General features: G+C 36.3%; 1 protein-coding gene across 1 annotated transcript in view; it reads right to left on the bottom strand.

The window, feature by feature from the left end:
• LOC122091897 (chromosome transmission fidelity protein 18 homolog) overlaps positions 1 to 9,797 on the bottom strand; it is a 29,989-nt gene extending 20,192 nt beyond the window's left edge. The window contains exons 1-7 of the mRNA XM_042662137.1: positions 9,120 to 9,797; positions 8,700 to 8,761; positions 8,198 to 8,335; positions 7,806 to 8,081; positions 4,817 to 4,903; positions 1,226 to 1,327; positions 1,060 to 1,125 (exon numbers count right to left, since the gene is read on the bottom strand). Of these exons, the coding sequence (XP_042518071.1) occupies positions 1,060 to 1,125; positions 1,226 to 1,327; positions 4,817 to 4,903; positions 7,806 to 8,081; positions 8,198 to 8,335; positions 8,700 to 8,761; positions 9,120 to 9,699 (1,311 nt within the window). The 5' untranslated portion in view covers positions 9,700 to 9,797. The remainder of the gene's footprint in view (positions 1 to 1,059; positions 1,126 to 1,225; positions 1,328 to 4,816; positions 4,904 to 7,805; positions 8,082 to 8,197; positions 8,336 to 8,699; positions 8,762 to 9,119) is intronic.
• Positions 9,798 to 12,886: the final 3,089 nt, after the last annotated feature.

The following is a 12,886-nucleotide window of genomic DNA, read 5'->3' on the forward strand; positions in this document are numbered from 1 at the left end:
CTTTCAATTGACGAGGTATCTATCCTAAAGGTGACTGCAATTAAGAAATTTGCTAGAAATTGAGAATTGCATGTAGGAGATTCAGCTACTTCTTAATTTATTTTTTGGTTTATCATTGTTGTAGCATATACGGGTGAGCACAAATGAGGGTATGATTTGATTTTTATAAACATACCATCCTCAATAAAATTGCGCAAAATGAGTTGCTATGGATAATTTGAATCTAGTCCTCACTGAATTCCAAAGGAATTTCAATATGACTTGAACAAAGAAACATATCACAAAAGAAAGAGGACTTTAATAAAGGACAATACTAAATCCACCTATAACTTGGAGTCAATTTCCTTTTCCTTCTCATGATTCTAAAAGAAAAACTAATCAAATTAATTGCTTAAAAGTACCCATGTATGTTGTATGATCTATTTAACTTTTAATCTAGCAACATATTTCTCTTCTGCTCGGTTATAGAATCAAGCTCCACAGAAATAATCAAATATTGGATCTACATCTATAGTTTACCGTGGAAAAGGATCAAATCAAGCTCCACAGAAATAATCCAAACTTGCTCAAATAAGTTCATGCTACCAGAAAATTTTCAACTGTTTGATTTGATTATTATTAACTAATGCATGCCGCAAATCAGTCATAAGGGCGAGAAGTTATTCCCAGTACAATGTAGAAACAGTTCTCCATAAATGAAGTTCAACAACAAAATTTCTGGAAAAAAAAAAAAAAATACAGCAACTCAAAAACCAAATTAATATTCCAAGGAAAATATGAAAGAACCAAAAAAAAAAAGAACATAAGCCACCCTATGATATAGATCCAAAATCAATTCTAAAAATTTGAGTTCCCCAAAAATCACACCATTGACCATGTCTCAAAATTTTCAAGTTCACATATCATGGCAAAGATGCATATACACACAAAAAGGTAAGATGTTTTATTGAGAGAAGAAAACAATTAGTATAGAAAATGACAACCAGCAAAGAATGAAAACCTGGAAATAATGAAAGTTTCCTTAAAGAAACAAAGTTTTAGAAATTATTTACTGGTTACCATCTTTAGTATAACCTCCACTGCCCCTTTACCATCACCAAGAGCTCCATCTATTTCATCAATTACCTGTAGAAATCTAATTATTTTTTACTTGTATGAAGAATTTACCGCAAGTTTTACAAAAGAAATGGAAATTTTCCTGCAGGTTTTACAAAATAAAACCCACCAAACACTTAGGTTTCAAGTCGGCCATGACAGAATTCATCTGCACAACATCAAGAATTTTGGCTTCGATTGTTGATGATGACCGATCGTCACTAGCATTAATCTGTGAAGAATTTACAAAATTTAAAATGAGTGCTTCAATAATGCCCTTGAAGGAAAGTTAATGTGTATCCATATTCAGATCATAAAATGAAACAGCCTACAAATTAAAGAACATGCGGAAAATTGGCATCATAAATAGAAAGTTAAAGCTGTTGTAGGACAATTCCCTGTCACTGAAGTATGGTTCTCACTCTACCAAATTCAGGTGTATTGTGCACAAAAAAAATGTCAAGTTTGAAGACCAACAAAAAAATATTTTTTCTTCTAAATTATATTCAATATAAGAAATCCCAAGATGTGAAAATATATTATTAAAAAAAAAAAAGGAAAAACTAAATCGCTATAGAGCTGTTAGATATGCCACCCAGAAACTTCAAAATAGGTGGTGTTCTTGTCAAGTCTAACATATGTCAGAGATGGACATGGCACTGACACAGGTGCTGAATTTCATTTTTTTTTTTCCTCTAAAAGATACTTTGAATTGAAGGAAAAAATATGAGAATAATACAGAACCTGGACAATACACCAGGAAAAAGAAATGCATCAACAATAATCCACTAGATCCAACCCCACCTTCGGCATTGCCATCAGCAGGAGAAGAAACTAGAAGGAACTAAAAAAACAGCAAAAACACTGCACCAGACTTAATCCATCCTATACCAAGGACGACCAAGACCGCCTTCACTTAAGAAATTCTGAATAATAGAAGGCCACTCAGAAAGAGGATTCAATGCTTCATGCTTAGCCGCTGGCTTGCCAGAAAATCTGCTACCATATTTGCCTCTCTGAAGCAATGAGTTATTTTCCACTCAATATGATTAAGGTACCATTGTAACCCAGTACCAAGGAAGAACCCGCTTAGAAACCATCACCACCACCACTGCTGAATCACTTTCAATCCATAGCTTCTTAATATCAAGAAGCTTAGCCATTTTAAGACCCACCATTAGCACTCAAAACTCCACCTCATAATTTGTTGTTACTCCCAAAAGATCTCTAAAATAGCCTAAGATCTGAGCTCCACAATCTCTTAAAACCCCACCAGCCCCTGCTTTACCAGGGTTACCGAGAGAGCAACCATCTATATTTAATTTGACCCAGCCCGGGAAAGGCACAAACAAAAAAACTTCCCTTATAATCTGAGGATGACTTCTTGGGATTTTCACACCCAAACGATTCGCACACATTAGATCAGCAACCGTGCAAATTCTTCCTCTATGATGACCCGCTAATTACCTGAGCTCTCTTATCACCTTCATTAAATCTGCTCCCTGGTTCTCGAAAACTCATTAAATCTCCTTGCATTTCGTTCCATCCAAACAAAATATGGAATCAGGATAAAACCTGCATTCCAAGCATCCTTCAGCCCAACACCTTAGCCTTACGCTGCCACCACCTGCTAATCTCCACACACCTTGCCATGTTACTAGGACAAACCACTCCAAAGCACTCCGAGAAAGAAGACCATAGAAACTTAATGCATTCACACTCAATAAACAGATGGTGAATAGATTCCTTCTGCTTATGACACAACTCACACCTAGAAGGGAAACAAATACCATTTTGTTTAACTAAATTATCACAACTCAGCTTGCCAAGAATCAGTTTCCAAGCAAACAAAAACTGTCTGGGAAGAACCTGCTTACCCCATATCAGCTTTGCCCAACTCACATCGGAATTTCTATTCCTTAGACCTTCCCAAGCAGATTTCACTGTGAAATCACCCAAAGGGGATAAGCTCCAACTACATAGGTCCTCTCCCTCCATAGGAATATCCATCTCCACCGCCTTCTCTACCGCAGCCTTCAAAAAGTCTGACTGGACTAATGGGAAAGACCAATCTCCATTAACAATAAAGTTAGAGACCATATCTTGGCGATGGAAAAAGTAAGGATGCATAGGAGCTAACTCCATTAACGCCTTTGAGCCTAACCATCTATCTTGCCGAAACAATATTTTCCTGCCATTCCCCACTGACCATCTCTCATTCTTTGCAACAAAGCTCCAAAGATTCCTGATCCCTGGCCACATAGAGGAAGACTTATAAGATCCCTTTAATGAGCCGCCACAGTTCACAAATCTTGCTCTCAGAAAGCGACTCAGAGCAGAATCTCAATGCTTGACCTGCCACACGAGCTTAGAAAGACAAGTTCTATTTACATCTCTCAAACGCCTGATCCCTAACCCTCCTTCCTTGATAGCCTTACACATGTCCGACCATCTCACAACTATTTTTTTTGTTGTGTCAATTTCTCCCATCTAGATATAATTTCACATCCATTTTTCTCTTCTTTTGATCACTGTGTTAGGCCACCAATATACCGCAAAGTTATGAATTGGCTTACTGTCACCGCAGACTTAATAAGCTTAACCCGCCCAGCCATCGACATCAGCTTCCCCTTCCATCCCTGTAGGCGAGATTTAATTTTTTCCATCATCGGCATCAATCTCTCCTCACTAGCACAACTTTTAAAAGTTTCTACTCCAAGGTATCGAGTAGGAAGAGAGCACACAGCCACAGGAATACCCAGAGTATGAAATAAATCTCTTCCTATGAGGAGCAACTCTACCAAGAACAGCTTGCTCTTCTCAAGATTAATTTTTTGCCCCGAGAACTCCTGATATTTGTCAATAAAACAATTCAAATTTTTCACATATCTGGCCGATGCATTCATAAAGATGAAAAAGTCATTAGCGAAAAGTAAATGACTTGGAACTTTGACCCCCCTCGGCCATGGGAGAGCTTTTATTTTCCCCTTGTTCAGAAGCATCTTCAAGCCTCTACACAATACCTCTTCAGCCAAAATAAATAAATGGGAGAGAAAGGATCTCCCTGTTGCAAACCCCTTTCCACACCAAAAAACCCCACCGGACCCCCATTTAAGAGAACCAAAACTCTTAACGACACCAATATTTCATGGATCCACCCTATCCATTTTTCTAAAAACCCAAATTTCCTGAGAACAGCAAATAAATAATTCCATGCCAAGGTATCATATGCTTTCTGCACATCTAGTTTGAATCCCATACCCCCACCACGAACAGTAGATTACATGAGATTATGGAATTGCATGAGTGGGTGCTAAATTTCTTAACGATAATAGATAATGGGTTAAAAATTTAATAGAATTTATATATATATATATATATATATAGAGAGAGAGAGAGAGAGGAGCTGTAAACCATAGAGATGCATCAATAGATGACTGCAAACAAATCCAATCAGGGAAGAGAAAATCCTCACATGTGTCAATGTATCAAAAAAACTTGAACAAATCAGATGCATTAAGATGAATGTGGGTTCTAAATCTTGAGTCATAATTATGAGAAGAAATCCTTGCAGAGTTGTCCCATGTTAAATCTTTACCTTCAGAAACTAACCAAGTAAAAGAAGCTAAGAGTAACCAAAAGACAATGGCCAAGGAACACATAAGGCAGTAAAGTGGACGCTAACAAAGCATAAGAACATTTTACTTATAAAGCTCCAAACCTCTACTACACGGTAGCCACAGTGTCTAGCAGCTATATGCGCAAGTGTTGTTTTCCCAAGCCCTGGGGATCCACATAGTAAAAGAACCTGCAAAAGTGATAAGATTCAATATCTGATGACTGGTTTTTGGATTTACTGGCAGCCACGGAAAAGAAAAAAAGTGATTGGAGATCAAGAGATAAATAAACAAAGCCTAATGACTTATCTGTTCTTAAAAGAATCTCATTCACATTTTCTATTCCACCCCAAATGACATAATAGTTACGCATTGGCTCACTCAGATGAACACCTTTTTGATCAAATAAACAATGGATTTTTGGATTCTTCTTCAGATTTCAGAATGTACAATCCATTGAGTATGGCCCCCTTACTGTACACTTATAATTTTATTTTCACTTCAAGAAAAACCTGTGCTACTTCAATTCGGTTGCAATTGTAGTGATCCATTTTGCACTATTCGTTTGAATTATAATAGACAGCCCGAGATGCATGCTAGGGGTATCGGGAGGGTATTTTAGGAAGATACTAAAACCCTAGAGGGGTTTGTGAAGCCTGGGATGGGGAATGAACGCTCCAAGGGCTTAGGAATACTTTTTCCATGCATAATCATATCTATATTGGCATACATATGTTGAACTATAGGTTCATGCCTCTTGTTTTCATGATGAAAACAGATGGATGATGGTTCATTGGATCTCTAACGTGTATGAGCCTTGCAAGGACTAATCAATCCCAAACTGTGAAGCAGCCTCAAAGAGATTCATCATTTGTTTAGCAAGTATCTCTCATAAGCAAAGTCATAAAAGCTTGAAGAATTACAATGGAAAGCTTTATCATGACGCAAAGGCATCAAGAGTTGAAGACATGAAATCTTGGAAGCAATCAAGTTGGGATCAAGCTCCATAGCATAGGGTTTCTACTTTAATTTGCATATTCTTTGTAACCCTATATTTGTATATCTCTCGCGCCTAAAATGCCCTAATTATGTCACTAAAGAGTAAAGAGCTACAAAGAACATACCCCCAAACTTAGGTGATTTTATTTTGCGACTTAGCTTCATCTAGACACAAAAAATCTGTATCATGGATGTCCGCACTTGACTCAAGTGCAAACCTCTGCACCCTTGCATGGACATTCGAACAAAAAAGGAACTTATTGAGATGTTCTCAGGTCCTTTGTTTGAGGGCGTTCGTGCCTTTGTGCAGACATCCGCATGCGAGCTACGGCTGACTTAACCCATCCAAGCACTTCATGGATGCAATGATTGAACTTAGAATGAGTTTTCCATGAAGTGATCAAGTCTTCTCTCATTGGGTTTTCGAAATCAAGTTATCGGATATAAGGAGAAGAAGTTATGGGTCACACACAGGACAGTGTCCATGCTCTTCAGAACCCTGCTTCTACACATGTAGCAACTTCACGAGTAATTTTGAACCCCCTGCATTCATAGTTGGCCTGAGCTCAAAATATGAAAAGCGTAGCTCTCTGAGTCTTTTTTCTAATGGTTCAAGAATCAAGTCAATCCAAAGTTATGGCCAAATTACCGAGCATTGTTCGGAGGCATTTGAGTGCATATGAACTGATGTGCAAACATCCATGCTCTTGTGCAGACGTCCCCACAGACCACAGACATCCGTACAAGTTGAAAAATGACAGTTTAATTACTATTTTGAGCCCTAATGGTTAGTTTTTGAACAGGGATTGCTTGACCTATAAATATAGGACTTTGGGGTAATTTCCTAGAAGGCTTTGGCACATCATTTTCGAATCTTTTAGTATTATTTTAAAAGGTTTTTGAGATTCATTAAGGTATGGTTTGTTTGCTTACTCTACCTTCCTAAAGGTTTGTTCTTTGAGCCTTCATTTGTAAATATTTCCTTTTAGGGGCTTTGCATCTTGAGTGAAAACTCTCAATCACTCTTCAAAGAGTTGTAGTGGGAGATTGATGAATCTCCATCGTTGTAAGGTTTGAGTGCTAGCTAAAACACTCAGGTTTGTTGTGAGCCAGAAAAAAAAAATTTGTGGTGAGCCAAGTGGAAAACTACATTGCAAGGATTTTGTGATCTTGGAAAACAATTGTAAGAAGCATTTTGGAAATCCAAGTGTGTATCAGTTGGTAGTAGATGTAGGCAAGGTTTTCGAACCACTCTATATCATATTGAATCTACCATTGTCCCTTTCCCCCTTCTCTCAATTGTGCTTTATTTTCCTTAACAAAAATTTCTTTCATCCTTTTGATTTGGGTGAAAGTTCTCAAATTGTTGTATCTTTCCACATAACCCAATTCACCCCCTCTTGGGTTGCCACCCGATACAACAATATATAATATGAATATAAGTAGTATATATTGAACATACATCTATACATAAAGATGTCAATACTTTTTTCCTATTTTTAATAAAAGAGGCCTTTTGAATTAGAAAACTCAAATGAATTTCTTGATGCAGATTTGTTCCTTCATTTTCTTATGATACTTCTCAGTAATCATTTTGTTGTTGAAATCCAAGGAGTGCTTTACATTTTCTGAATGCTGAATTGCTTAATACGATCTCAATGAAGTAACTGGGTTCAATACAAGTGGTTTTTAAAAAATGTTTAAAGCGGTTACTGCAAGGAATTAAGATTTACAGTAACTAAACACACATTGATATGAGACTACTAGGTAAAATTTAACTAAGCCTTGATATCTCAACATTTATTTATCTATATCTATATCTATCTATCTATCTATCTATCTCTCTCTCTCTATATATATATATATATATTAAGGTGTTTATGATTATAATAATTCTCAAATATTTTCTATAAATTAAGCTATCTTTATCAAAACATATAAGAAAGTCAGTGCAGGTTAAACAAACTAGTAAAGAAATTTTGCATTCAATACATAGAAAAAGAATGACACAAGTATATAATATATTGAGTGTTGTGAATGATGTCACTAGTTTACTCTGCTAGTTACATATTTAAAAGAAAACCACTGACTCACCTTCTGCTCTAGTGGACTAGTAGTTCTTGATTTCTTGTTCCATAATTCCTGAATGCCTTCCAATTTGTCATTTTCTTTGAACACGTTGTTTGAGTGTCCTAAAGTTTGATAACTCAATGGGAATCCTTTCTTCTTTCCAAAAGAACTCATATCAGAATATGTTTTATTTTGAGAGCGCACAGAATGTCGTCTCAATGCAGACAATACATCATCCGTGGTATTCCTAATTTCAGATCCAAATACACAAGAATCCCATTGTTTCAGCCATAGTAAGACCTGCAGATCATCAAAAACACTAGAAATAAATATTGAATCACAAGGCCAAAACAGATAGATGCTCCAAAATAAATCAACAACATCCCATAAAATCACAACTGGTTAAGAAAACTTGCCTCACGGTTTGTCTGTTCAACACTAAGAAGCTCAGTAAAGGAATTTGGTGCATATTTATCCACCCAAAGTTGTTCAGTAACCACTGGCACTTCAGGAAGAATCAAATCATTGGGAGATTCTGAGCTTGTTTGCAAAACCTTCAATGTGAACAAGCATTTGCATTTTCAGAATTCCTTCACAGTTTGCACTCAACTTTTAATAAGCACATACTTTCACTTATAACTATTTAATAAAATTGATAAGAAGACTCAGTATGGTTTTGACTGGGTTCCTATGAGAGAATGAAATTTTAAGTGATTAAGAAGAGAATTTGTTCATGGGCTTACAACATTACTTATCACTGAGAATACATGCTAGGAGTGAGGAGACAAGAAAAACTTTAAGAAAGAAAATTAGGAAACGGCGAAGCATAATTCTCAAAGTTAGAATCAGGATATAAATTTTAAGCTTATCTTATACAATATATACTTCAATGAAGACATTATCGGCAAGAATGTATACCTTTGCCAATGCCTCCTGTTCCACGTTTTCCATTAGAACATTGATAGGCTTTGAGATTAAATCTGCATAAAGTGTAAGGACTTAAGTTCAGGAAATCGTTCCAGTAACCAATAATGTTTAGTCATGTTTAAACCATGACTATGACTACATAACAGTTGGCCAATTCCCAAACACATTATTTGGAGGAAACAGCAGGATATGCATCCGCTGTTAACAAGAATATATAACAATTGGGCTAACTACAACGGAAAGTAAAACTCCAAAGCAAAAATATAGTAGAAAGAGTTCATCAACATCTATCTCAAACCCAAACAAATCTAAGCTTATGTGTTTGGGAATTTATTCTGAAATCCAGAAATTGCATTAAAAAAACAAAATGGAATAGCTCACACTTAAGGTTTCACAGAGAAATGGGCATACCATTTCCGTATCCTTGTACCCTTAGTTTCTTAAAATCATCATTCACCTCTGCCCAGCTCATCTTCGCATAAACCCTATCTCCAGAAGGTCCAGTTATCGGCATATAAGCTCCTTTGATCTCCGATGCAAACCGAGAAATAAACTTTTCCTCCTCAACGACCGGCAGTGCGGAGTCAGAATTCTCCTTTGGCTGTAAATTCTGAAGCCATTCGTCATCAATTTCAATATCAGGAGGAGGATCCACTCTGTTTCGCTTTCCATCGGATGATTCATCACCGGAAAATAACACATCAGAGCCGCAATTGTCCGACCGCGGCCTCTTCTTGCCATTGAGAAGGTTTTTAGGATCCAAGGATAGATCTGCTACGGAGGTTGATTCAATATGTGAAGTGGAGGTGGATGAACTAGGTTGATTTGTACGAGGAGGTTCAAGAGCTTTTCGTTGTTGTTGTTGTTGTTGCTGCTGTTCTTGAACTTCTTCTTCTTCCTCTGGATAGTAGTAATCTTCTTCTTCTTCTTGGATCAGAGCGTTCGATTCGAGCCATTCGAGTTCTTCCGGAAGGGGAACGTCCATGTCCATGTTCACTGATAGCGGAAAAAATCCTTCGCCAAGGCGCGAGGAGAGTCAGGAGACCAGAAATGTTGGGAAAAGGAAAACCCAAGGCAAAGTTTTTTGCTTTCTTGGCGGGAAAACAATAGCGTGCCGGCAAGTGGGGTTTTATTTTTGGGTAATTTACAGCTTCGACCTTAGAGAATGTCAGTATTACAGAAACACTCTTGTTTAATATCAAATTACATTTAGTCCTATTACCGTTAGTCGCTGTTAAGTGATACTATGAAATGACGTTTTAATCCTTTTGAATAAAATACAAAAATTATGTTTTTATGTCCAATTTTGAGCTCGACCCACGGTCGAGAATGATAACCAATGCTTAAGGATAAGGGAATGCAGAAGAGAAACGATGTTTCTTCTCTCTCCCTTCGCACCTTCTTTTATCAACCTCAAACCGTCAACAACGGTAAGCAATAGTGGCATCAGAAGGTTTGCCAGCTCCGCTCTTTCTCCCAGTACTGTGAGATAGCTCATATGGGCTCCCAGCAGGAAAAAAAAAATCAATAAATCATGGTGGTCCCACATGTGTTAAAGTCCCAAATCCCAATAGTGGAAGCAGACGGGTAGAAAAAACTTGAAAAAACGAAGGGAGATAAGAGACTCCATTGATGGTTTTAGATGCTCTTTAGGTGCATATGCATACAGCTAATATGAATCAACGATGAAATTAGGCATCCCATTATCCCAATTTCCACATGGATTTTTATTGTCATAAATTGGGTTCAATTTCATCACCCATCGGATCATTGCTATTTTTCTTGGTAACCGGACCATATATTTCAAAGTGGAGAAATCCGAAAGAGAAGGGACAGACACAGGCAAGATCTTGAATGATTGGTTCTGTCAATTACATTCATGAAAGAATCATAGAATAGACTCTTTTTAATGAATAGCTTTGACCGCCGGTTAATGGCCGCTCGGTCGTTGTCGGTTAATTGTCGCTCGGTGATCCATTAGAACTAAAGTTCGAGGAGTTAGGGTTTTAGACGATTTGGGGTTAAGGGTTATGTGTTGATAAGTGATGGTCATATTGGTACTTCAACATTTTGAAGGGTAATAGGGTAAAAAAAAAAAAAAAACATTATGATGTTAGCATTTACGATATATTCTGTAACAGAGACTGAATTTGGTATTACATAGGAGGGTGCTTCTATAATACTATCATCCTCTAGGGGGTGGCACTGTAAGTTATCATTTATTTTATGGTAATTTCACCTTGTAAAGAATGCCATTACTAACAAAACACTCTCTAGTCTTTACCTTATTGACAATTAAAACTAGACCCTTTTTCGTCAATCTTTATTTGGAAATATTCCTTAAGGTATGACATCAATTGGATAATTTTTTGTTTTCAAACACAAAAATACCCTTATAAAAATCGAAACTACCAATATCTATGTCTATATCTCTCCTATGCCCCTCTCATTGGTTGAACTGCTAGCTCTTAACTATTATTGATTGATTCCTAACAGCTTTAAGCAAAACGTTCTATTTAACCAATGGAACACAAGAGCCCATGAAAATTGAAGAGATGTATGGCTAACATTATTAGGTACCAACACTTCAAGTCTACAAATGTGAACTACTTGGTACACCAACCATATCCATATCACATGTTTGTACCTCACACCCCCACCCCCCCAAAAAAAATCACATTTTAGAACATATGATGAAAGGATTCTAGGTGATCATAACACAACTCACAATGAGAAGGTAGAGGCAACCCCTTCCTACACACAACATCATCGCATTGAACATTTTTTGTGAATAAGTTTCTATTCAAAAATGGAGTTTCTATCTAGCAAGTAAACACCCCCCCCCCCCCCCACCCCACCCCACCACCCCAATTGAATCGTACTAGGGGAACTCACCTGTCTTTCAGAAATAAAATTCTATACTGTTGTCACCTATCCTCTCTCAGACAAAACCAACATTTCCCCTATCCAAGTGCTCAATGGCCAGTTTTAATAAAAATGCTAAATGAAAAAAAAAAAAAAAGAAGAAGAAGAAGAAGAAAAGAAAAGATAAGAGGGGATTTTTTAACTTGGGCAGGATAGAAACACCAGCTCCTCTGGGACATGAAATGAGCATTATCACAACATAGCTCATGTTTTATCTATATCTATTGTCTTGAGAATCTTGACACTTTGAAACCACCCTATTTCGACCGAACCATAAGGTATGGGCTACAATGGCTATCATCAATGTAAGCAACAAACTTTGATTTGGCATGTTTATTACACGGATCATTTGAAATAATCAAGTCACAAAAGGTGGATTCTTTTGCAACCAAGTAAGCACTTTTCTCTCCAAATTTCAAAGATGAAGGGTTTGCGAGTTCAGAAAACACAATGTTACAACCTGGTGGTTAAGCAATCGAAACAATCTCTTAACATTCTCGATGTAAGACCATAGTTAGTAAGTTCAGGAACGGATATGTATGGTAATTAAATGGGCCATATGAAAATAATACATTTTTAGAAATTTGGTGCAATAAAACGTGCACGGCAATGATACGGTACGTGTTTAATACAATTGCTATGTAAAAATCCGGGAGCAAAAATACGTGTTTCTTTTTTGTATTAAGAATGAACTAAAACTAGTTATTTACAACTAAATTCTAATATCATATGCTCTCATGAACACCTAAATCCAATCTAGGTTTCTAATTGGAGATCATTTCTTTTTTTTTTTTTTTTTACATCTAATATTTATTAAGTTTAGTCATGTCTATCATAACCAATGTTGATAGGTGACCCATCAACCACTTTCTATCATAGTAAATAATAACATATATTTGTCAAAATAATAATAATAATACTAATAATAATAATAATAATAATAATAATAATAATAATAATAATAATAATAGCATGTGGATAATTATTTAACAAATTAAAATATCATTATTGATATTATCTTATCAAACAAGAAAACCCACAGCAACCCTTATTGATGTGGATCCATATTCTAAAACTGGAATCAGATCGTTTATAAATCTATTTAAATATTTAATAATTCAATCATAAAATCTAACGGTAGATTCATAATTAGGGGAATATTTTAAATTGGATAGCAAAATTATAATTAAGTAGACTTAATAGGCTAATGGATTCTACCAACAAAAAAAAAAAAAAAAAGGCTAATGGATAGG

The sequence above is a fragment of the Macadamia integrifolia genome, chromosome 10, assembly GCF_013358625.1.
Source record: "Macadamia integrifolia cultivar HAES 741 chromosome 10, SCU_Mint_v3, whole genome shotgun sequence".
NCBI lineage: Eukaryota > Viridiplantae > Streptophyta > Magnoliopsida > Proteales > Proteaceae > Macadamia > Macadamia integrifolia.